At 40.7% G+C, this 27,419-nt stretch overlaps 1 protein-coding gene across 1 annotated transcript; it reads left to right on the top strand.

Annotated features, from left to right (window-relative positions):
- The first annotated feature begins 1,024 nt into the window (after positions 1-1,024).
- On the top strand, positions 1,025-26,306 carry plpp2b (phospholipid phosphatase 2b). The gene is made up of 6 exons (XM_034081683.2): positions 1,025-1,571; positions 17,207-17,358; positions 18,373-18,635; positions 19,288-19,345; positions 20,728-20,904; positions 22,952-26,306. Exons 1-6 carry the CDS (start codon positions 1,517-1,519, stop codon positions 23,114-23,116), a joined length of 870 nt encoding a protein of 289 aa, XP_033937574.1. The 5' UTR covers positions 1,025-1,516; the 3' UTR covers positions 23,117-26,306.
- Positions 26,307-27,419: the final 1,113 nt, after the last annotated feature.

Here is a 27,419-nt window from a genome sequence, read left to right as displayed (position 1 = left end):
AACTTTATTGTTATTGCACATATTACAGGTACTGAGACAACGAAATGCAGTTTAGCTTCTAACCAGGTGCAACAAGCAGTGAAGTGGAAAGTAATGTACACAATCTACAGAATAACATATAGAATGAATTGAATGATGAATAAACAGTGGGGTATGAATACACTAGATATCAGCCTGTGAGCAGTATGAACAGTGTGTATGAATATGCTAAGATATATAAAGTATGAAAACGGTAAGCAGTATAGTATAAAATATATAGATATTAATTTCATGATGTGGAATTAATATGGGAAATGGGAATGGATGTGGCGACGTAAAACTGACACAAAACAACAACAAACTTTTGCCAGCCAATTGGAGAGTTTCATCAGTAGCACGTGGTAAAAACCACCAATGAGCGCTCAGCTCGAGATACCAGCGAGTCGTTTCCCATCAAGCATTTCGCTTCCGCAGCCCGTGGAGAGAAACTGCGCCAACTCGCCTCGCCTCGCTCTCAAGGCTGCGGGCGTCTTTGTCCCGCGAGATTTCAAAGTCTCATGTGGGCGAGCCTCCAGAGCAAGTCGGACAAAATGACTAACCACTAGCAAGACGTTGATCGCAACTGTGCAGGTCTGCGCAGGTCTTGCTTGTCTCAAACAAGCCTATTGTACGTGATAAGGGGCGGGACTTCTCTAAGCGGTTGACCAATCACAACAGAGCCGGCCAGCTAACCAATCAGAGCAGACTGGGCTCTGGTTTCAGACAGAGAGCTTTTTGAACATTAAAGCATGGAGACATGTCACAGTAGAGAGAGACACTATTATGAACGTGAAAACGATCATAATAGGGCCCCTTTAATATGTTCCTTGCTATTCTGCATATGACAAAAATGCATTTGAATCTTGAATCTCTAGTATTTTTCACTTGACAAGTAGTTTGTGTCAGAGGTACTCCTGTCAGGCACCTCCTCCTGGTCTGGTCTGTAAAGGGTTTGAGTCCTTTCTACTTTAAAGACATTCATAACAAATTTGTTTGCAAGGAAGGGAATAAAAAACCAAGCAAAGCCTCTGAGAAGTTGTCGCTCGCTCTGTCACGCATGTGCGTAAAAAACATTGGAGCCAGACGAGGAAGTGAGGAGGAGGGACCATTTTGGTGGCGTGGTTTGTGCGGAGAATATACTTTAAACTGGATTCTCCTGACGCCTCCAGCGCTGTGAAACCGGAGGATCTCTCCACTTCTCATTTTCTATCCACAGCAGTAATGCGCGCAACAGGACGCGAGACTTCAGAGCTCCTGCTTCTCTGCTCAGAAACGACTAACCCGCAGTCTTTGTAAGAAAGCTACACACCTTTGCTGTCAATGTCAGCGCAGGTAGGGAAGAGGATCCCGGAAGAACTCGTAGTGCAGGTTACCAGTTTGTTTGCATAGCCTGCGCTTTTTATCCAAAGCGAGCGAGAACCGATGGACTTGTTTGACTCCTTGCTTAAGTAGTTTTTTTATTTCTTAACGTTTTTTGAAGTGTATAAACGGAGACAATATGAAGGAGAAGAAGACGCTGTACGTGTTGGTGGACGTGCTGTGCGTTGTAGTTGGTAAGTTATGGACACTAAGTACTAGCCTGTTCAGCATTATCTGCCTTTTATCTAGGAATTGCACTTCAGTGTTGTCAGCAGGAAAGCTGATAGCATGAAGTTATATCTGTGTGCTGACAGCAGTTTCTTTCTAATAACTCTGTGCTTGTGTGTTTTGCACCCACGACAGCAACTGAGGAATGCATGTGCACGTTAAAAAGACACACAGAGGTTTTTAATGAGACACCAGAAGCGATCTCTTTAAAATGCAAATGAAGCCACTGTGTTTCCATGCAGTCAGATAATGTAAAAGAACAGCCTGTCATCCGGTTTGTTTATCCAAACTGCGATATAGTGCAGGCAGAAATGTGACTTTAAAATATCACCATGGTGGAACACAAGAGGAAATATCATTCGTATTCTCATCACATGCTGCTCCATGCCCCAAACTATTCAACTGAAACCCTGCAGGACTTTACAGAGCCTCAGGAAGCTCACTGTTTGTTTATGGAAATCTGATATGTGTGTGTGCCCAGCTCATTCCTCTTTTTCTTCAATATTTTGAATCCTGTCTTGAATTCCCCAACTTCCCACATACAGTGCATTTATAAAGCATGTTTCTTCAACAGTGCTCCACAGACCATTGTTTTGCATTTATAGTTTTCTATTTGAGGGTTACTTTTTGGTTTTTCCATTGTTTTAGTAGTTCACATCATTGTGTTCATGTTTTTGTCTCCTTCTCCCTTTGGACAATGAACAAATTATACCATGTTGTGGTTAAAGGTTTTAACACGTGTCTTTTGCTGTCCAGATTTGATGAAAGGATGTGAATATGACGTTAGGAGGACCACAGGTGTCATTTACATTTTTATAAAAATATTCCATTAACATATATATATATATATATATATATGTATATGTACAGAATTTGGACATTTAACCAGGAATCGATAACATATTTTACTAAATAAGTATTAAAATCACAAATATATACATTAATTTCTAGGTATTTCATTTGTCTAAACCTTATCTGCAATAAAAAATTTTTTTTTTTAAATAAGTCAGTACACTAATAATATTTATAACATTTAAATAAATATGTATAGAGATATGTCATACAATACAACAATCAATAAATACATAATTTAAAAAATCCACTAACAGTTTAAAACATCTGAATGCTTTAAACCCATTTACATGACAGTCCTGGTCCTCCGTTATAAGTTACGAAGAAAACATTGAAATCACAAATACCAGCAAAAGTGAGAGGCATCACTCTCCATTTTCTGCCTCAGATATTTTACATGTATGTGGAATGTAGCACCCTGCTGGGACTTTGGTTTTACTGTACTATTGCAACAATCCCTTTGCAGACGTGTTGTGTAATAGTCTGGTGTTTGGCGGCGGGCTCATCCCCTGTTCTGTCTGCATTCAAAGAGAAAAGGATGCATGTGTGGATCTGCTCTGTCGGGCAGTTTCAGCCCCTCTCTGGATTTTCAGAGAGCTTAGGGGTACTTTTTCCGTCTGTGGGAACATCCACAGACTGCTGAAGTTGATAAGCCTCACCATGTTGCTGTCACAAGTCTGGGATTGACGTCTGAGCTGGGCTGAGGTCTGGATAACTGCAAACAGTGCCTCTCCCTTCCCCTCTGCCACCCACGTCAGCCCGCCAAATAATCGTCAAGTCAACCCCAAGCTTATATGAGGTTGCCCAAGGCATGTAATAACAACATGGGGCTTGTAATTATGCTCACCATTAGCCCGTACGGAAACAGTTTGGACTTTGGATTTGTCTGCATTTTGAGACTATTTACATTTCTTAGTCGAAGAATTCACGTGTGATTCCACCAACGCTGACTCTAATCCTGTCTAATTTACCACTTCTTTTATCTTCTTAAGCTTTTCTTCCGGGCCCTTTCTTTATCTGCACTACGTTCACCTCTGACTCTGAAATATTAATCTCCTGATATGCAGCGCGCATGTGTCTCTTTCTTGTTATGTCATTCAAATGCCAGTAGAAGCAGTAGATACGATCGCTGAGGGATTTCCTTCACGCTCTGTCACTCGCACGCTGCCCTGCCCAGGTCAAACTAACAACACTTGAGATGTTCTTCCTCCTTCAGCATCAAACACTGTCTTTTCACTTCTCAATGGAGAAATGTGAATCAAAATGGCTGCTGAAAGCCAAAAAGTGTCGTTGTTTACTTATTCCTGTCTTGTCTGATGTGCCATGGAGGGCATTTAGTTGCTTTTAAAAAATCTGCCTTTTTGTTCATTCAAGGCCTACCTCCTCTTTCTCCATTGTATCCCTCCCTTCCTCTCTCCTCCTCTGTCTCTGTAAGCTTACACTCCGCACACATAGACGATGGGTGTTGGCTCCGAGAGCAAAGAGGAAAGGCTAATATTAACCTCTTTACACAGTTTACACTCAGAGGTGTAGTTCTGCAGGTGCAGGTTGTTCAGGAGGAGGAGCCTGCTGTATTGCAAGATGGCCTCGAGGCAAGGCATTCACACACAACTTTGTTTTTCCCCGTGTGCTGTAATGTAGGTTATGAAAACCAGTTTTTTCAAATGTCTATTAAGTGTTTTTCAATTACTCAAGACAACAACACAATTTTCCAGTCATGTGATATTTTGTTATTTGAAAGATGCAGCTACCAGAAATATGACTGGGTTTTAGTACGTCATGCATCTGTTTTGTGTTTACTATAGTCCTCTGGATTTGAGCTAAAAGCTGAAAAGTATAAACAATGGACTTATTATAAGAGATGGACACTGTGAAGTTACCCGATGGTTTTATAAACTACTCTTATGAAGCCTGGAGTTTGGTGTTTTGATCGTCGCCATCTTGTTTTTTTGTCTACCAGATACGACATAGAGGGTGAAGCGAAGTACAAGCTAATGACTATAAAGTTACACATTTTACAATTAACTTTCAAGAACTGAAAAACTGAAGAGTTGAAGTTGTAAAATAAAAACACAAAGGGCACGTAGCATGGACCTGTCGATCACAATGTAGCCCCGCCCTAAAACATGCGCTGCTTTATTGTCCGTTTTACTCAAAATGATACCTTTTTTCAATTTACAAAATTAACATCATGAGGTAGAAAAAAGTCCTGAAACAAGCGATTCCGACCAAAAAATCCATTAGTAACATTTATTTTGAATTAATAAATCAAGTAAGAAGTAATTTTCTCGTAGCCTTCTATACAGTTTGTATTCACACATCATGAATCCGATGCTCATCCCAAAACACACAGCTGTAAAACTTTGAAATCTTAGAGTTGCTACGTTTTTCCTTGCATTATTTCCTCTTAGTAGATTCGGCTTACATGTATGCATCCCCACGCTCTGCTCTGACCTCGCTGATGTCTGTGAGAGTTTGTCAGCGCTGTCTCCGGGGAGCTTGGCCTCTCATGCGGTCGCGTTGGGAAGAATGATCGTCCCGAGTTCTCAGTGAAAGGCAGAGAAGACGCTTGATGGGAATTGTTTTCCTCCGGAGAGCTCTGTCATGGAAACTGAAGCCCTTTTAACAAACAGACACGTCCCCCTGAGAAATATGAGCCTGTTGTTATTCTTCTTCTACTGGTTTTTGATTGATCGTAATTGCACAAGGATTTCTGGTAAATCCTTTTTAAGTCATCAGTCTTAAGTGGATTAGGATCTTTTGAAAATAACAATCATAACCACATTTGATTTAGAGACATTACAGCCATATTCCCCAAAAATAAATTAAAGACAAGATTAGATGTAATTATTTTAGTTTTTAAAGGGGCCCTATTATGCCTTTTTGGGGTTTCCCATTTCCCGCAGTGTGTGTCGGTTTTCGTGCATAAATATTCTGCTGAAATCCCAAAGTTCCCTAATAGGAATTTCTCTCCCGCACAACATGCATGCATTGAACATTAAAGCATGTACAAATGTCACAGTAGAGACACAACATCCAAAAATAAACCTGAAAATGAGCATAATGTCATCTTTTAAAGCTGAATTAAATGGCTGGACAAGTACATGCCAACATCTGTGTTCTTCCCCGTGAAGTGAGTCAGATAACATAAGCACAGAGAGTGAAGCCAGGGAACAGGGTTTTGGAAAATGTGGTCCTAATTTGGAGAAACGCTAACAATACCACTGGGGTTAGACAGAAGATAAACATAGATCCATTTGCATTCAGTAATTATACAGAAGAATGACTATATATTTAGCGATGACATGCAGACACGCTGGCAGAGGAGCTCAGCACCATTCATGATATGTCTACAGTTAAACTCCTCCTGCAGACATGTGTGGCTTTCAGGATTAAACCTGTGTGGCCCACGTTTTTCATCCCCTCCAAACCCAGGCTCTTTGATTGCCAGATTTATCCGCCCTCCCACCACCTCTCCCGCCGCCGTGTCTCCTTCTGTGATGCTTGGACCTAAGCATGCGTAAATGATGGACGGAGCGAAACAGCAGGATTAAAATTAAAGAATGGGCAGCAGCAGCGGGATTCGGTGTGACTGGTGAAGTTGGGCGTTCCTCGTGTGAATTAGAATTCCAGAGGCCTACGCCGGCAGAGGTTGTAGGCTCAGCACATACCTTCCACATTAGTCAGTCCGGCTTGGGGTGAGACAGTCAGAAAGAGGGAGCGCTGGGTTGTTTTTGTTCTGAGAGCCATCATGTTGATAGAGCTTTGGTGCGATAGGTTTCCTGCTGTCATTTCAACAAGGCATGTTTGGGAGTGAAGAGAGGAAACAAAAGAGAGCAGGGCAGAAACAAAGTGGAAACTGCAGCTAAGAGGACAAATGCCTTCCTCTTTCCTCGTCCAATTTGTAAGGGATAGTTGACGGATGGAGTAAATCACTTAAGGGTGACACTGGGTGAAAAATAAAGAAGGAATAGGGCAAGAGGAAACAAGAGCTTTTAAAGAGGCCATATTATGCTAATCTTCGGGTTTCACAATTGTCTCTTTAATGTTCAAAAAGCATACTGCCTGTGTTGCAGCACCTCTTTACACCCTCTGTCTGAAACCAGAGCACAGTCAGCTCTCATTGGTTAACCGCTTCGAGATGTCGTTTACATTTACTGTTGCATGTACAAAGTCTAATATAACACTATAGGGAAGGAAACACCCCCAAAAGCATAAAAGGGCCTCTTTAAACCCCGCTAAACTAACATTTTTGGAAGGTTTCAATACAGAAGGAATGATGGTTTGGAAAGGGGGAGAAAAATACATAAAGAAAGAACTCACACTTTATTGAACTTTCACTGGAAAGACGAGAAATGAGAGTAGAATAAATTAGAAGGGGCAAAAGTTCCAGCTGTGACCCTGAAGGGAAGTTTGAGAGCAAACAGGGCAGCACACACACACACACACACACACACACACACACACACACACACACACACACACACACACACACACACACACACACACACACACACACACACACAGGCTTAACAGGCCTTGAAAGTATGCATACCAAAAACCCAGACTGTATGTTTTTCAAATTGAGAGAATAATTGTCCGTCCACATGGTTTTGCAGGTGCAGCAGGTTGTGTCAGGGAAACCAGGGCAAGTAGGTGTGAGGTTCTACTCAAACCGCTGAAGCGAATTCCAGATGATCGAGGCGTCAACTTTCCTCTAGGTGGAAACGAGAGGCAGAGGGAGAAAGACAGAAACACTGAGATAAAAAAAGGCAGAGCGAGAGGACATGACGAGCCTCGAATCTCAGCCCCAGAGTGCGATTGTGGTCCAAATGGCCCCTCGTAATTGCACATCTGTCAGCTAAATAAAGCACCATCCTATTTTGTGTGGGAGGACGCTGCAATCAAGAGAATGACAGACACGGAGATGGAGCTCCAGGGAGAAGAATGGATGACTTTGAATAAGAGGGAAAAAAACGAATGGTGGAAGGAATGGAGGGCAAATCCCTTCTTACACTGACATCTTTGTTTGTCCGTGGTATCAATTCATGCTCACATTTCCCATGGTGCTACTTAATGACATGCAGTCGTCGTCGTCATCATCCTTTTTGTCCCCTTTCAGCAGGGGGTAGAAACAGAGATGCGACTGCGAAAGAATGCTAATTTGCGGCCAGGTAAATGAGAAGCCTCGTAAGATTCCCAGAATAGAACTAAAGCTCTAAAGTGGGCCTTTCTTAATCTGACACAGAGACGCTTGAGCTATGCATCCTGCTACTTCAAAACAAGCTGCCATTTGGGGATCAGGCAGGAGATTTCTGACTGTCAGCTGGAGATTAGCTTCCTGGCTACATTTCAAATTGGCAGCGTTTTCCTGCCTCCATCCATAAAAAGCAGGTTTCTTTTAAAAGAAGGTTCTCCTGTATCCTGTGTCCTCTACCTTCCCTCCTCCATGTTGTTTTTCTCCTGGAGCTCTGGAGCAGGGTCAGCTTGGGTTGCGGCGGGGTTGTCTCGTGGTATCCTGGAGACATACTTTGTCTGCCAAAGTGTCTATTTCTGCTTGTGAGCTGTGTGTGTTTGCTTTTCAAAAGAGTGGCTGGTTTGTTTCTTGCATGTATAATCCACTGAGGGTCTCCTCATGAGACACATTCACACACCTCCGGATGTACCATTCGTTCTGCACAATCCAGACTGTTTACATTCTTGTAGTTCAGCGCTTTTAATTTCATGCAACTTGTAATTTATGACAAGTAAAATCATGTGTCCGCTGAATAAGTGCTTTACTTGTGAACACAGAAATGAAAACGTTATACTTTATTTTTACAAGCCAGGGGAGGGTTTTTTAAGGCCAGGTGTGCTGACTTCACTCGCTCCATGAAGTTTGTGGCAAACTGGCATGATTTTAGTTTGTTTAAGAGGATTTATTAGGCGCAAAAACACTTGTTAATACCTGGACATATGGCGAAGCTGATAATACAAATGAGACTTTCAAACGTATCGTTGTTGATGTTCATCCAAAAGCTATTTAGACTTTTGAACGCTTGCTAATTTGGAGAAGGAAGTGCATTTCATTAGCTGCTGGCTTGTCTTTTAAGTGTTTCAGTTCATTTTCCCCTCCTCGCTCTGCCGTAATTAATGGCGCCGCTCTGGCAAGTGTTGAAAGAGTTTGAAGTTAATACACCAAATGACTGCAATGTAGAAATAATTGTCTTTCTTTCATTTGTGACATCGACCATGCTGTATTAAGAAAATAAACATTCCCACTGACTTTATCCAGGCCCATCCTACAAAAACCTTTTTAAAATGTTACTTTCTGTATCCAGTCAACAGGTATTTGCTTTACTTAACAAGTTGGTATTGGCCGACATAATACGTAGAGTGGAAACCGATTTAATCTAATGTCTAATCCCTCACCATGTCTCCCTGAGCAAAGACAAATGTTTGTTTTTATGTCTGGAGATGCAAATACCGTGATAGTATTATGTTTTTGGATGGGATATCGACATGCTGTGTACATTTCAATCTTGGCCTTACTGGATATATAGGAGGAGTCTGGAAATGTGTAAGATAATTTTTTGAAGATCACGGTGGTCATTGAAAGAAAGTGTAAATTCAGAGTTAAAGGTGGGTAGGTAAGTTTGAGAAACCGGCTCGAGATACACTTTTTGTTATATTCCATGGAATGTTCTTAACATCCCGATAGCAATGAATATCTGAAGTGCTTTGACAAAAAATCCATAAATCCATAAATTCATCTGTGGAAGCCGTAGTACTGTAAAAAGCACGACCAATCATTTTAGCCGGCCCGGCTAATATGGTAGGTGGTTTGTGCACAGATGGAAGGCTGACAGGCAGCGTTCGTGTGTGTTGGAGGAGGGGCTCTCTAAGGAAGTGGCAGATTTTTTCCGGTTGTGTATTTTCAAACTCTTGCGCACTCGAGCTGGTTTCTCTACCTACCCCACCTTTAACAAGAATTCCCTTTCTTTAGTTTTTATACAGAGATTACATATCTTTAAAAGCAAGCAACTGTATCACGCTGTTTAATAGTACAATTGGTCTAATTGGTTAGCTGGCCGGCTTTGTTGTGATTGGTCAACTGCGTAGAGATGTCCCGCCCCTTAGCCAATCACGTAATCAATGCGTTGGAGTGCTAATTAATTGAGCACGAGTGTTTCGTAGTGATGTCATTATGAAAAGAGTGTGTGGGAGAGAAACTCTGGACGGAACACTGGGATTGTTGCCTTTGCAGACCATTTACATGCACAGAAACCTATATGACACACTACAGGAAAGGGAAATCCCCAAATAGTATAATAGTGCCTCTTTGTGTTCAACCAGTTGTCAGTGATGCAGAGATTGTAAATCAGTTGTTTCCTGACACGTGGCAGCTTCTTGCCAGCTGGAGGCAGGATGCAGAAGCTGGCACTAAAAAGCCACATCAGTAAATCCATATCAGGGCGCTCCCCCGAGGAGACAGGATGTTAGTTAAATGCTAAAGAACATATATTGTGCTGCGGTCGTCACAAACAGGACTGTGGTGGTGCTGAGATGAAAACATGTGGAGTGAGCCTTTGATAGACCCTATTACCACGTCCTGACACTGCTGGTGGATGTGATAACAGGGATCCAGCGTCTGGTGGTCGGCCGCTGGGAAGGTGCCGTGTATCGACAGGTGTGCTGCAGCTGCTGCTGCTGCTGCTACACAGAGACAGGGTGTGGGCAGGAGGGGGGAGGTAGAATAAATGCTTTAGACAGGTGTCGGCTGGGGAAATTGCCGACAGGTACTAAAATAAGTTAACATTTTTGTTTGTCTTTTTCAATAACAAATGTATTTCTTTAAGGAAAAAAAAAAATATATGTTAATCATTTAGTTTTTGGGATAAGGGGTGGGATTCAGTAAGTGTAAACTTCCCCCTTTTCAGATGTGTAATTAAGTAGATCATGTGTTTTTATATATAATTTAGAATCAGTAATATGTTTGTATATTAATTTGACACTGCTTAATTTTGTATTATGTATAATAATTCTCATGTTACATTTTTGTATTATTGTTTTACACATTCGAAATAAATCAAATCAAATGTGTCCGTTAAAACAAACAATATACTCTCTGTGTAGAAGGCTTGCACTCCAGGTTATAATGATTCAGCTCAAATGGATCTGTCCAATGCCATGTGAGATTATCTAACATGACGCGTTGGCACCGGAGCAGAGTCCGTGGCTTAACTGTAGTGACTCATTCACACCAACGCAACGCAAGAGGTTGTTTTATACATAGATATATATAAACACTAGATGACTCACCCGCGCTGCTGGCCAATGGAGACCGCCATCTTGCTACAGGGAGTTCTCTCATTCATAACATTATGGTTTACTATTTAAATAACCATAGCTTGCTCAATTTTCAACCAATTTTCAAACGGTGTGGTTTTTTATAAACATCAAAGATGTAGTTATGATACTGCATACTTATAATCATGGACTTTCATATGCAAATAACATTAATCAGATAAAGCAATAGCTATACACACACACACACACACACACAAGGTATTTATATTAAATATTTGCCAGTGTATATATTTCCATTTATTTTATTATATTGTTAATATTTAAAATAAATTATAAAATTAAAATACATTTATATTTTATATATAAAAATCGGTCTCATGTTACCACTCTGTAAGCCAAGAGTTGTTAATTTAGCAATGCCTTAGCTTTAAGAACAGGGACACAACTAATGACAATAGCATTATGTTGGTATATTATTTAAATATTCACACCTTTATCAGAAGAACCAAACCAACATAAAATGTGCTCACAGACAGGCTAGTTCTGTCTAATTTATCACAATTATTTTTGACATGAGATCTTCATATCATCCTAGTTTTGTATTTAGTTTCTAGATTTGTAAACAAATCCAGAACCTTTGAAATATGTTATTGAAAAAAGACCAAGAATAATATAAACTGTACCATGTGTCCTTCTGTAGTCCATTTGTGGTTTGTCTTGTCTCACCCCGGCTGATATATCACAAAATCCACTGTTTAAATTGTTCCCTATATTGCCCCTATGCAATATAGGGAACAATTTAAACATAAACTATCCTATGTGTCCTTGGGTGTTATGAAAGGCGGCCCCCCAAAATAAATGTATTATTATTAAGAAGAACAACTTGGTGTGGAGGGGATGTAGGAAGCAGGAGCAGGTGGGGAGAGATGGGACTTCAAGGTTATTTGTTTTAAATGTGTCTTGGAGATAAGGACCAGCTGCACACAATAAAATACAGTATAACACAAAACCAATAAGACACACGGTGACACATGGCACACCAACAATCAATCATCGTCCAGCCTCAGCTTTGGTATTCTTTCACAACCATGTTATGGGTTTATTAGACTGAGCAAACATAAACATATGTGGTGATCCCACGGGTTCTTGTTTGCAGACAGCGGTGATTGGAGCATCCGTAGGCTGCACAAAAGTCCGGCATAGTCAGGTACTTCTGTAAACACAAAGCCAGCAAATTCCTGTATCATAATGCAAGATGTTTTTAACAAGCCAAACTACTTGGAAGAAATCATGTGTAACTTAAGTTGTGTTGAAAAGAAAGATCAGTTCTGCCTCTCCCACTGGTGTAAAGTTGCTGGGTGAACTTTGTAATACTAGGTCTCACTCACAGCCTCTTGTTATTAGCCAGCTAATAAATACAACCACATACACAAAGAAAAGCTGCAATTTCAACATGTCCAAGCATCCTGTATCATAGCCATGCTAATCATGTTTATAATAAACCAAACCGTTTGTAAATCAGTCAAGATTTCAGTGAGTTAAGAGTATTTTTGTGCAGATCACTCACCTTACAACAGCTACCATAACGCGAATCAGAGTAACTGTTAACTGTAGCAAGATGGCGGCCGGTCAGCTACGCTGGAAAATCTCCCATGAGCCATCTAGTGTTTATATATATATCTATGGTTTTATGTCATCACTTTGTGGTTAGGTTTAAGCTCTGAATCAACTTGGTTAGGTTTGGAAAAAAATACACCACAGACTCACCTTCATGTGATTCTGAGCGTAGCATCATAACTTCTTTTAGCTTTTTGTTTCACGCGGGAAACTCCTGTGTTTGTTTGACCCAGCCCTAATACTCCCACCCTCAGCTCATTTAACACTACGAGTGTAGCTCTGAGCGGCTAATATTGACGTGGATGTGTTTACATTGGATTAATTAAAAGCCCAGAGGCCAACGCCCACTGCCCGAGGCTCGGTATTTGAAGCCCTGGGAGTAATGGCGCATTTCCACTACAGGGCCTCGCTCGGTATGGCTATAGGCCTCGTTAGGCCTTGTTGGGACTGGCTCACTTTACTCCACGTTTCCATTACAGTTTAGTAGCTGGGGCAGTAACTACAGTAACGCAGTGTAGGCGGAGCCGTGACGTCATCTTCAATGAGAAGAACCACAGAAAAACAACATCAGCCGTTAGCTGTTAGCACTCACGCTCACAGCTCCTCATATCTGTTCAGAAACTAGACAAAAGTGAAACAAGTACAAACCACAGACTGCCTGTGTCATGGCGAATACAGTCGCTGGTTTATTTATGTCTGTATATGCCGTTGTTGTGAGTGTAGACGGTCGGAATATATACTGCGTTAGCTTAGCCGATCTCCATTTAGAAAACACGCATTTTAAAAGGTTTTTCGCCTGCCGTCTGTCTGCAGACTTGTCAAAGCATTAAGTCATGGTTTTTACTAACCAGTATCAGTATCAATATTTCAGTATCAATATTTTGTATGCTCTACTTATTGAGAGTTAGATGACAGGATTTATACCACTTTTCTTCTCTTAATATAAGGATAGCTTTAGCTTAGCATAAAGGCTGGAACGAGGGGGTAACAGCTAGCATGGCTCTGTTTAAGGTACCTACCAGCAGATTTAATGTTGTTACATTTTGTTTGATTATTCTTAACATCAGGACCGTCAAGTAATATCCTCGCACTTAACCTCAGCAAAATGTCAAACTGCTGATTGTACTTATTGTCTTTTAAACTGATTAAATTAACAAGAGATACAGTATCAATAGGAGAGCTAAGTGAGATACAGTTAGAGCTTTCTGGCAGGCTTCTTCAATCACATTAAGCTGGCTGTTTTTAAAGAGGATTAGGTATTCAGTATTCATAGACATTTTGCTTTTGATATGGTTTGTTACTTTGGTGTTCGAACTGTGGTGAAGTGTTAAAACAATACACCCCAAGTTTGTTGGGGTAAAACTTTGTCTCATTTAGACAGTTGTACTTTTAGGGAGATGTGATGTATCCTCCTTTTAATGACATAAGTAATCTGTGTATACTGTGTTGAAAATAATTAGCATCTCTCTATTGTTTTCGTCTAGTCTACACCTAATTTCGCCAAGGTCGGGTTACCAGGTGTCCATGTGTGATGATGTGTTTATTGTATCTATTGTTTATTCTCCTCTCAACACAAAGCTTCTATTTTACCTCCTCTCCTCCTCCCTGAGCCAATAAGACTCTTTGTCTTCATGGGCAGCATGTCTGCAGTTTGCATGTCACTATACAATGTCTGAACTCATCTCATGTCACTTTGAATATACAGTATGTGATGTCAGACAGCAGTGATACAGAGACACACTGCCTGTCTTTGTACAGGTGTCATTGTGTATTGTTGCTCAATGTGAATTACCGCATCTTTTAAGGGGACTTTTCTTCTCCATTGGTCAATTAGTGGTTTATTATAAAACACTTTAAATAATTCTGTGTCAAGTTTTTTTCTCTCAGAATAAACTGAGGTTAAAAGGTCATTTTATAAAGAAACTGCTCAGCCCTAGGGCATCAAATAAAAATGCCTTAATCAGGATTTTTTCTTTTTTAAAGGTAATTCCCTTACAGTTGAATAAAAAAAAAGAAGTAATCAGAGTACATACAAAAAAGTGGGATTATTATCAGGATTACAATGTTACAATCAATACATTTTAAATACAGAATGATTTTTTAACTGTACTATTGTATAAACCTAGCCTATTCTTTAATCTAGAATTGTTAGGCCTGTACATTGCCATTATTTGCTTTGGTTTTTAATGACAGTTCTTCTTCTTTTTTTAATACTTTGTTTATCCTAATCCATATACTGTTTTAAACAAAAAAAGAGGATACATTTTTGACACAAAAAATCTTGGTTTCCTCCTTTCTAATCTTGCATTGTTCCGTTTTCTTACATAACACACTTAAATAGAAGCCAATTTATTGATATTTCTAGTAATTATTTACAAGATTATTGAGGTAATCCAGAAGTAACGTAAAGTAACATTACTTTTGTATTGTCATACTTAGATTAGGTTACTGAACACGTGTTTCTAGGCAATTGTAACAGATTACTTGTTTAACATAACCATCCCAACCCTGATTTACAGGACGCTGATAGGGCTGCTCGATTATGGCAAAAATCTAAATCTCGATTATTTGGGTCAATAATTGATATCACGATTATTAAAAACGATTATCCATTTACTTTGAAAACATCCATTTTTTTTTAACAGTATGTTTTCAACCCTGAACTTTAAGTATAATTCAACTGAAAAACCTATAAAAAATTAATTAAAAAAAATAATTGTTTTATTTCGATGTGTTGTTTTCATAATCGTTGCACGCCAAAATCGTAATTGTGATTTCAAATATGATTAATTGAGCAGCCCTATACGCTGATGTAGTTTTCTATTCGTGGGGTTGAACTGCGTGTTACAGAGTGTTCACCTCAGCTGAATCCTGATCCACCGGCCTGTTGTATATTTTCCTTTTCGTCTCAGTCTTCAGTGTGTGGACTCTCGGTCTCTCATCAGTCAGTCTCGCTCGAAGTCCTCCTGGAATTATGTCAGCTGCAGCCTTTTTCTTTTTTAAAGAATGGGAGGGGTGCAGTGCTCATTTACTCAGAAATGTAATACCATTGGTGAGAGTACTTTTTAAAGTGTGTGTGTGGTGTTTTTTCATGGCTGTTTTTCTTGCGTTTAGTATGTGGCTGTAAGGCATTTCCACAGTGGCCCCAGGCCTGTCTGTCTGCCCATTATACAGCAGTCATGGATATCAGGGTGGAGAGTGCATTCCTCAGCAGGGCTGCAACTTATTATTCAGAATTTGTTCATCTCAAGTTTTACTTTATCTGAAGTGTCAAAGATGGTGAATCAATTACCCATTCTAGAGTTTTATTACCATTTTTGTATTTTCAAGTAACTTTGAATGAAGGGATAGATGAGCGATATCTGTTTGTCTACTGAATTCCTACTACACCCTAATTCTTATTATGAATAACACCATTAGATACGCGTAATAAAAATGTGAGGTTTTAGTCAGTTACAATGTATTCTCATTGTAAAATTATAACTTTTACTACAGTAATGTATTATTGATTTCTATCTAAGGTTAAGGTCAGTTACAATGGTGAAAAGTTTGAGCCATTAAAAGGTTAACAAATACATTGTTTTTATTCTTTCAAGCTAACTTAGACAGAAGTGGCGAGTACATCAATTCAGGTCCTCTTAACGCACTTAAGACTTGCTCCACTGAAAATATTTTGAGTATGTCACACACACCATTTTAGACCAGGAAAAAAGGGGAAATACAAGTAAGAGGTTAAGGTCAGGAACAATGGATTCCAATGGTGAACACTTCTACAATTGAACAATCAAGTTAGGTCTAACTAATGCATACTATATCTACTCAAGTATTACTGCACCCAAAATTATTCAGTTTGAAACACACGCCATTTTAGGGTTAAAAAGTGTGTAAAAAGTTACAGTTCATAGTCCGTTACAAAGGTGAAATATTTTTGATCCTGGGGAAGTATCATAACATCTATATTAAACTTTAAAACTAGTAACATTCACATTCACACTCGTCTTGTGTCCGTCTACCTCAGTACGCTCAGAACAGTCTTTTTCCAGGAGGGGTTGAAGAGGAAGATCAAACATGAATAATGTATTCATCAGCACGAGCCTAATACCTTTTATAGAACCTTTTGAAGAACACACAGTGTGTCTTTTACTCATTTTACACGTGCTTGTACATCTACCAAACGCAGTGAGTGTGTGTGTGCGTCAGAGAGAAAGAGGAAGAGGGTGAGTGATTATTTCTGGGATGGATGTTTGTGAACATCTCAAGGACATAACTTGTGCGCTCAGGTCAGGAGCCTTGAGCAGCTATATTTGGTCTTATTTGCACACCGCCACATCAGTCAAAAGAGCGTGTGCGTGTGTGTGGCAATTTGTGTGACGTCTCGTAAGTGTGTGTACACTCTTGTGTCTGAGTATGTGAGTGATGTGTGATTTTTACATATGCCCACAAGCCTGTGTATATAAATACTGTGTTGCTCTGTTTATTTGTGCAATTCCCTGCTGCGCATTTTCTACCCTGACGTTTGAACGACTGAATGTGTCTTTCTCCTTGTGGGCTGTTTTCATCATTATGATTTTGGACCTCGAGGTCCACAGGCAGAGAAAACTATTTAGCTATCATTGGAGAAACATGTTTACTCCCCCGAAAGAAGAAGTGATGTCATGTCTGAAAAGCTGCTTAAAACAGGGCAAATACGTTATACCAAAACAATTTCTCAACAGTTATGTCCACTAACTTTGTTTAACCTCAGGCTGTCTGCCAAGTCATCTAATTTCTCCAATAGCACAAACACTCCAAATAAAGTAAGGAATCTAACCATCAATACTTCTCCTGCTCTGTTTTGCTCCAGCGGCACTGCCCTTCATCATCATGACCATCATTTTCAAGCCGTACCAAAGAGGGATTTACTGTGATGACGAGAGCATCATGTACCCCCTGAAACCCGACACCATCACACACGGCATGCTGGCGGCCGTCACCATCTCCTGCACCGTTGTCATCGTGAGTTGAACTCCATCATTTACTCTCTTCTCACAGGGAGATTTACAACGTCTCACCTTAGTGCAGCCAAACCCAGGCGAGGTGAACGAGACTTCACTCACGTAAGGCGTGACTCTACTGGAAAAAACATTGTTGTTCATGCAATGGTTAATTATGCTTCCATAATATTTCTTCTTAATGACTAGTAGAGAGAAATCATCCAAAATACACATCAAGTTGTTGATTTGACGAACTTTTCCCGTTTGCGTCTTTGGATTTCTCCTTAAAGGTGGGGGTAGGTAAGTTTGAGAAACCGGCTCGAGATCGCTAGAATTTGAAAATACACAACCGGAGAAAATCTGCCACTTCCTCACAGAGCCCCTCCTCCAACACACACGAACGCGCACATGACCAATGAGGGCACGAGATAAGTTTGTGCCCCGATGGAAGGCTGACAGGCAGGTAGGCCTGTACTTTTTACAGTATTACGGCTTCTTCAGATGACATTTTTTTATGGATTTTTTGTCAAAGCACTTCAGATATTCATTGCTATCGGGATGTTAAGAGCATTCCATGGAATATAACAAAACGTGTATCTCGAGCCGGTTTCTGAAACTTACCTACCCCACCTTTAAGTCACCAAAAGTAAACATCGGAAATGCCTCATTTGTATGTTTAAAAAATAAATCTCATATTCTGACCCAGAAATGTCCACTTTCAGCATTTACGTACACCGTTTTATTCATTCCTATATTATTTTCTAAAGGTCTTAACGGTGAGGGATAGTTCAGATCGTTTTTAACTGCGATGTTCAGATTTTGTTCTGGAAATGTTTTCATCTTAGCACATGTTCAACAAGATCATGCCTCATTTGCAATGGCACCCAACCGTCCCCCCTAAATAAAAGTATGTGCCGTTTGCTCCATTACCAACCTGAGGAATTGGACAAAGCTCAGATGTATGAGGAGGAAAAGTCATTTCATTCTACTGATGCGTGAAAGTCTTCTCTGTTTTCAACTGTTTGCCATTCCTCAGATTTCCTCCGGAGAAGCCTATCTGGTTTACAGTAAGAGGATTTACTCCAATTCTGACTTCAACCAGTACGTGGCTGCCCTTTATAAGGTGGTGGGCACCTTCCTGTTCGGAGGGTCCGTCAGCCAGTCGCTCACCGACCTCGCCAAATTCACCATCGGCCGCCCGAGACCCAACTTCATGTCCGTTTGTAATCCTAAAGTCTGCACCGGGTACATGCAGGTGATCAACTGCACCGGAGTCCACGAGGACGTCACAGAGTCCAGGTACGAGGATGAGGAGGAGGATGAGGAGGAGGTCTTACAGTCTCATTTCTGTGTGTAGCTTAAAATAAATGTAGCTTATTGAAAGCTAATGCACCTGCAGAACTCTTGCTGTCTTTGTATCTTTAGGTTGATTGCAATATGTCTCTTTAGATACAAAATAAAATCGAAAAGCTACCCTACTATACCTACTTTGTACATTTAGATTATTAAAAATATATATGAATCAACTAAAAATTATGATATATTATTATAGCTTGAGCTACCCAGCAGTATATATATTAATTTAAATAAACCCAACCTTAACCCCAACGTTTGGGATGAACATATTCATTCATCACTAATTAAAATACCATACTAGTATTCTGAAATGGACCATACCGCATCAAATGTTGGTTTATTACGTTTATTTTGATGTTAATACTTCGATAGTACTTTAAGCTGCAACAGAGAATTCCAAACTTTTCTACATTTAAGTAAAATGATTATTTCTTCCATCTATGCATACATTAGTCATTAGTCACTTTGTTTCACTTACTTGTGTTTGTGTGGAGAATACTATTCTAACCGATTTTGCACAATAATGATGCCAACAGTATTCTACAGTTTAAATATCCTGTGTGACACTTTCCGTTTGCTTCTGTCTCTTCTCCAGATTGTCCTTCTACTCCGGTCACTCCTCTTTCGGGATGTACTGCATGTTGTTCTTAGCGGTGAGTACATCCTCGACCCATGACTAAAAGTCCTGAAGCACAGTGTCAACACTCTTCTCTGTGTTCTGTAAACATGGTAACATCTCCATGTGATCACCGTGCTGATATCTCGGTGCGGATCAGACCCCCAGATGGACTCATCTTACGGCTTTTGAATTTGGATCTGCCCTCGAGGGCCCATTTTGGAGAAAGAGAAAGAGCTCATAGAGACAGTTTGTGCCTGTGGACATAAAAGGACAAGGCAACCGTTGAGAGGAAGAATGAGGATACTGAGAGAAATAATCTGGAGGCCTCAGCTGACTTTCTTCCAGCCATGAAGAAGGCAGAGCATGTCCTGTGTTGTGTCTCATCCAGTTCATTACCCTTGGCCTCCTGTCTCTGTGTTAGAAGCCAGGCAGCAGTGCTAGACAGCAGGGCGTCAAGAGGCCAAGCCGAGCAAAACTGTTCTGTTCAAATAGAAATCCAAAGAAAATCTCCAGCTAGTGTCAATGGCCGTCCTTGGTTTAGACCTCGCTCTCATTCTTGCCAGGCAAATACTAGGAAATGCTGTGATATGCAGCTTGTGTCCTGCAGTGCGTGTGTGTGGGGGGGGGGGTGTGATGCCAATGTTTGCACCTTCAACAGCAGCCCAGTAAAACCCAGGAGAAGATTGTACTGGTGCCAAGTCCCTAATTTCTTTGGCATTTGCTGTTTTCCAGCACCCCAAAAAAGAGGTTTCAGTCCATAGTCAACATACATTTGATTCAATCTCAACACTTTTTTTTACAGTTAATTCCAATTTAATAATAATAATAAATAATATATTTTATTTATACAGCGCTTTTCACAACTCAAAGACGCTTAATTTAAGACATACTACCAGCAACTGTTTGCATTAGAGGGACACAATCATGCTTCATATAAATGGGCTGTTTTTTGGGGGCTGTTTTGAGTTATATTTCATCAAGCTTTTAACATTACAGCTTGACAGGCTCTCTATTTAAGCAAATATCAAAGTTAACATGCACAACAAAAATGTGACTGCTGCATTACTGCCTACATTACATTACATGCATTTTACATTATGCAAGTGTAAATACTATATTTACATTATCGTAAAAAAAATTCTGCTGTGATTAGACCAACGTTTTAGAATCAAAACCAGGTCTATTGCAAGTGTTTTTTAACATACAGGGAATGTGCTTTTGTGTTTAACGGTACATACTGAAACACAGTTTTAACTATTCTAAAAACTTTTATAGAATCCGAAAATATGTGCAAGAAATATAAATTTCACGCAAAAGAACAAACAATTATTATATGTTAAACCACTCATGACATTTCTTTCCTGTCTCTTCTCCCCTCAAACCCCCCTTCCTCTCCTCCTCTTCCTCTTCCCCCAGCTGTACGTGCAGGCCAGACTGGTGGCTAAGTGGGCCCGCCTCCTCCGGCCCACCATCCAGTTCTTCCTGGTGGCCTTCGCGGTGTACGTTGGTTACACCCGAGTCTCAGATTACAAGCACCACTGGAGCGACGTGCTGGTGGGGCTGCTGCAGGGAGCGCTCGTCGCTGTGCTTAATGTGAGTCGCCATGGCAACGCCTCTCAAGGCCAAACATCTCGAAGTTTAATAACTCCTGCGTTATATTTCCATCATGTCATACAGTCGTAACTCCTGTAATGGTCTAGTGTTGAGGTTTGAATATACAAAGAGGAGGAAATTGAATATTGACAATAATGTCAGCCCATCAGCTCGGAGCTACACATTTTTAAAGGGGCCCTAATATACTTATTTTCAGGTTTCATATTTTCATTTGTTGCCTTTACTGTGTGCGAGAGAAACTCCGGGAACTTTGGGATGTTAGCCTTTGCAGACCATTTACATGCACACAAACCTATAAGCACTACAGGAAAGGGAAATCCCTAAAAGCATAATAGGGCCTCTTTAACAGTAGAAATAATGCTCACATTTGTATATTTAATTGTATATAAAGTAGGTCCAGCCTCTGACCTGATGACCTCTTAACTTTGAGTCTTTCTATTGTGGTTTCTTGCTCTTAGCTAAGTAAACATGGGTGGGTGCAGATCATAAAATTGACTTTAATGGAAATCTCTCCGTTAGTGATGCTCCCTTTTTTAAAGTAGAGCAACCGCTGAAGAGTCTATATTTCAGTTTGTTTTCAATCAGGCAGTAAAAGTCCATGTAGACAGAAAAAGCATGAGGGGAGTGAGGTGTGACAGCAGAAGAGTGTGTATTGACACACACACTCACACTGGCAGGTTCTCAAGCAATACTGTGCTCTCTTCATCCAGCTGGACTCCTTATTGAGCCACTGGCAGCACGGTGAAACTCCTGCAGTGGCCGAGTGTGTTTTGGAGTGTGTGGCTGTGCGTGTGTGTGTGTGAATAATTGGGAAGTGAGCCCGCTCTTTTGGCCTTCACAGTGGTGTGCGCAATTACAGCCCCTCGTGTGTGTGTGTGTGTGTGTGTGTGTGTGTGTGTGTGTGTGTGTGTGTGTGTGTGTGTGTGTGTGTGTGTGTGTGTGTGTGTGTGTGTGTGTGTGTGTGTGTGTGTGTGTGTGTGTGTGTGTGTGTGTGTGTGTGTGTGTGTGTGTGTGTGTGTGTGTGTGTGTGTGTGGTGTGTGTGTGTGTGTGTGTGTGTGTGTGTGTGTGTGTGTGTGTGTGTGTGTGTGTGTGTGTGTGTGTGTGTGTGTGTGTGTGTGTGTGTGTGTGTGTGTGTGTGTGTGTGTGTGTGTGTGTGTGTGTGTGTGTGTGTGTGTGTGTGTGTGTGTGTGTGTGTGTGTGTGTGTGTGTGTGTGTTCAGACCTGTCCAGATGTTTGCATTCACAGTTTCCAGCCAAGCCATCACATGTTCCAATCTTTTATGGGAAAGGTATTTCCCGTTAGATTAGATTTAGTTTTGGGGGAAATGTTTTGTCACAGCAGCGTGTTTACAAGGCCTTGCTCATTGGAATGTACAATACAAAGATACACAATAAGATATTATACACTATAATAGACCAACCTACCAACACAATATAAACATAGGATACATTATGAGAGTGTGCAAAGTAATTGCAGTTTTTAAAGCGGCCCTATTATGCCTATTTTCAGTTTCAGGCATATTTGTATTTAGTGTCTCGACTCTGACATGTCTCCCTGCTTTAATGTTCAAAAAGCTCTTTATTTTTCTCACACTGCCTGTGCTGCAGCACCTCTTTTCACCCTCTGTCTGAAACCAGAGCTCAGTCTGCTCTGATTGGTTAGCTGCTTTGTTTTAATTGGGCAACCACATAGAGATGTCCCACCCCTTAGCCTATCACATACAATGTGTTGGAGCATAGCTAATGTGTGAGTACATAATGATGTCATTATATTACGGAAAACAAAGGAGTCCAATGGAGGCGTTTCAGGAAGGAGGGGGGGGAGTTTGGGGGAGAGAAACTCCCTCGGGGGGGAACACAGGGATTGTCGCCTTTGCAGACCGCTCACATGCAGAGAAACCTACACACACTACAGGAAAGGGAACACCCCAAAAACTCTTTAACTTGAGTTTAAATTCAGCAAAAACCTTCCTGTATAGATTGCTGTGACCACATCTAACATCCTCTCCTCTCCTCTCCTCTGCAGGTGTGCTACGTGTCGGACTTCTTCAAGAAGCGTCCTCCGCGTTGCACGAGGCAAAACACGGCCGATAACGAGGAGCCGGAGAGGAAACCCAGCCTGCAGATAGTCGACATGGAGAACAGCAACCATTACAATCATCGACACACTACTGAGTGTGGTCCCGTGTGAGGGGGCGGACGATGGGGAGCGGGGGCTGCTGCCTGCAGACCCAAACCTGTGAGATGGGGTCCAGAACTGGGGCTTCTGCCTTTTTAAATGTCCGGCCTGCAGGGTGTAGGTTAGTCCTGCCTCTGTGGGCTGCCTGCTGCTGACGTGAGAAGCCCCAGACTGTCTTTATGAATGCTCACCATGTGCATGTCTGTTCGAAGGAGAAAGCTAAGGTGCAGGTCTGTAGCGTGCAGCCTCCAAAACCCCACTCACACCCCCACACCCCCCCTCCAACCACTGGACTGACTGAGGGTGCCCGAGCCCCCTCTCAAAGACTCCATGATGACCTGCTTCTCTCTTGTAAGAGAAAAAGGAGAATATTGTTTTTATATATATTGTATGTGCTTAAAGCTGCATTAAGTGAAAGACTCCACACCCACAGCAACGAAGCTATGATACACCAATGCCTTAGTAAGTGCTTTTGGCCACGTTTTTTTATCAAGTTACATGCAGAGGATCCTTGGGCTCGCTAAGTTGGATTGTATTCACCTTTATGCCACCATATTCTCATATGCTCCACTTTCTTTTGTTTCGTCACTTGTTTTTTAGACTCACTGTTTTCTGATGAGCTCCAGTCTGTTTCTCAGGCCATGTTTGGCTGCACACAGTTTAATATAATGGATCAGTGAGAGTTGGGTTTCCCCTCTTTGTGGATAAATGAATGAAAACAGCCTGAAAACTGCAGAAATGGGAATATCTTTTAGTTGTATTTCACACATTTTACATACTCTGAGCTCTTTGGTTTTATGGATATCAAATACACCGCTTTGTAGTTTTATCGATTTTTGTATCTATTTGTAGAGAACCAAATGAGCTAGCTGTGATGAAATGAAATTAAGAACGAGAGGAAGAAAGACAAGAATGTTTAGAGATGTTGGCGAAGGCACATGTTGTTGAATCGCTTCATTTTAGTGCACCTTAAACTGGCTGTGTTGCAAACCATAAGACATGTATTAAGGGTGGCAACCAGTTCACAGTAGATGAGCTCAGTTTCTCCATATTTAATGTCAAGAAAAGAAAAGGCTTCCAAACTAAACCACCCAGAAGCTGCTTTGAAAGAGGATGTATATCTACCATCATGGTGTAGAGGTAATCCGATGATCTGAAGTAAGCTGACGATACATTTCTGCCAGCTTTCTAACTGCCGCACAAACAGGTCTGGGTAAATATGGGAAACAATATACTGCTTTAAAAGTGGCAACACAGGCTTTTCATGCCTGATGACTCGCAGCACATTGATAACGTCTGATTCATGTTGGATCAGTGCCCAAGTGTGTAGAGATAAGTCTGAATCTGAATGATATTTACTAAGATTTAAGGGCAGATCTTATATCCAAACTTGGTCAGGTTTACCTTCAACGGTGGTGACGTACAGTACAGATGCCTTGAGATCAAATTAAGATTGAAAAAAGTTTTGGTGATGCATTTTCTCCGTCTGACCTACATGTTTTCCTCTCCTGTGTTTATTACTTAAAGGTGGGGTAGGTACGTTTCAGAAACCGGCTCGAGATACACTTTTTGTTATATTCCATGGAATACTCTTAACATCCCGATAGCAATGAATATCTGAAGTGCTTTGACAAAAATTCCATAAAAAAATGTACTGTACTGTAAAAAGTACAACCAATCCGTTTAGCCGGGCCGGCCGGATTTTCTCCGGTTGTGTATTTTCAAATTCTAGGGATCTCGAGCCGGTTTCTCAAACTTACCTACCTTTAACAAATGGTGAGAAACAACCAACGCAAAACTATTTTCCTCCCGTTACATGAAAAAAAAAAATGTTTGGGGTGGGATTAAGGAAAGAGTATCCTGGCAAATCCTTCTTTAAACCTGCTTTAAGTCATTAACACGAGAGAAAACTAATGATTGCAGACTTAGCAAATGGATCAGCCTTCTTTTCTCATTTGCCCTTAAGGGCTACCGTAGTGAGGCTCTCGCTAAATTACCACTTTAATTGTGGATGATGTGTGAAATGGACTGCAGACGTAGAAACCATTGATGCAGATAGCTTTAATTTCTGATACCACTACTATACTGCCAATCAAGTAAATTAGCAATTTGGCCTCCATCTTGTTCTGTTTTTTTAATTTGTCAAATACGTATAATCAAAGAAGGATGAGACAACCGTTATGAAAATGGTGTTTAATTTATTTTAAAGCTTTATTTACTCTTGGTAATGGTTGGAAATGCCAGCGCTGTTAAAGTTTTTGTGCAATCACCCCCCCGCTTGCCACTATGAGCCACAAATACTGTACTAATGCTATGAGACATGTTTCATGTTGCGTGAAGGATGTATATATATGTGCTTGTATGTTTTAATTTCGCATGTAGGTGCGATTTTTATTTCCCCTGTACAGTGTGCTTTCGCCCCTTCTTTTTTCTTTTTCTTTTTTAAGACTGAAGAAGTTGCCACACAAATGGATCCAATTCCAGGCCCAAACATGAGCCAGATGCCTTGGCGGCGCTGCTGTAATGATAAAGGAGTTACATATCCAACTGTGTTTTTGAAGCTGCTCCATTCCCACTTCAAAGAACCGTCTCTGCTCCTTTCCCCCTTCCTGTGTTGATGGGTGGGGTTAATTTGTGAGTAAGGTACAGTTGTTGTACACCATGCAGAGCCCTGAAGCACTGACACCAGATCAGACAGACCACAGACCTGATGGGGGCAGGAAGACGGGAGAATCTCACCTGGAAGTAATTGTGAGGCCCTGACTCTGAGCTGGGATTGGAGAGGGTGGGGTTCTTCAGAGAGTGGAGGGTATCCCGTGGTGAACTTTAGTCCCTGGGGTCTTCTACACATTAAAAACCCAGATTTAGAAACAGCTGGATCTGGTTGTGGTGAAGTGCTGTGTGAGCCCCCTCCCCTACATCTAAATCATCTGTATATTACTGCAGCCAGACTAATAACACAAAAGGATGAGAATGATGGAGAGACTTCACGGAGTTTGATGCACCTCCACCACGTTTCCATCTCACATGTGGCTCTGTGTTAATATGCTTTATTGAATTAGTGCCTTAGAGTTTCAGCACTGGTTGGCCAATCTCCTGTTTGTGTCCACAGGTATGATTCACGTCGTTTGCTTTTTGTATATAGATTGTATCTATAGGCTCTAAAGCAGATCATTTTAAATAAAGATATAATCCACGTTCAGTCATTTTGTCTTAATTTATATATGTCACTCATGATGGCTTTACATGAGGTTCCATTTCATCAAGCACTCATATCTACAGTGCTCACGAGATGGTGATGATAAACACATGTCCTGCAGTAATCCTTTCCCCCTTTTTAAGAAATAAAGGGTCATAAACAACATTGTTGCATCATTGAGATTTCAAGATGTTCTTGCCGAGTTCTCTGTAGCCCTGATTGCTAGCAATATTTCATTTTTAATGATGCACAATCAAAATGATTCAACCCACAAACCATAAAACACTTGAAATCAGTGCTGCAGCAAGGGAGGATGACACTATCAGTTTGATTTAGTGTTCGTTATATGAAGGTAGTTTATCACAGTGAGTGAACATGTTGGAATGTGTTCTCGAAACCCGATAACAGATTAAAACAAATCTGAAAAAAAATGTTTACAGGTTTTGAAATATCCACCATTTAAAAAAACGTTATCCAAACTATTACAATGAAGGTAAACTAAATGTTGTGTTGGTTTTATATTTTGGTTTTTCAGAAACCTTGTCTTGTCGACCTTCCTGTGGTGGATCCACAGAGCACATGTGTTTTTGTTATTCAAGCTGACTGACCCTAACATTGTAAAATCGGTGATATATTTTCTTTGCTTAAGCGGTCATTCCCGCAGGCCATATTTTACAAACCAGAATAATCTTTATTGATTTCAAAAGAGGATGGTGAGCAACCTTACAATAGGGTGTTAGGGAAAAATGCGGCAATTTATTTTTAAACCTTTAACTCTGAGGATTGTATGTTTTTCTCTTCTGAATGAGAGATTGTATGTAAAACAATATCCATCACAGAACATTGGATAATAAAAACGTCAGTGTTCCAATGTAGTGAATGGTTCAGTACTCGTGCAGTGCTTAAAGATTTACAGTTTCACCTCTGGAGACTTGGTTAAGTGATTCATGACTTTCTTGTGCATTAGACATTTTTGTATAAAGAATAATTCAAACCAAGAGCTGAGAATCAGGAGGGGTTAATTAGGACGTGCCTGTCGTCTTGAGGCAGGAGAATGAAGCCTACCATGAAAATAAACATATTATAACAATATAAACATTGGACTCATGGGGGAGT

The sequence above is a fragment of the Pseudochaenichthys georgianus genome, chromosome 4 (assembly GCF_902827115.2).
Source record: "Pseudochaenichthys georgianus chromosome 4, fPseGeo1.2, whole genome shotgun sequence".
Classification (NCBI taxonomy): Eukaryota; Metazoa; Chordata; class Actinopteri; order Perciformes; family Channichthyidae; genus Pseudochaenichthys; species Pseudochaenichthys georgianus.
Note: the sequence above shows the minus strand (reverse complement) of the source record. Positions and strands in the feature narration are given on the sequence as shown.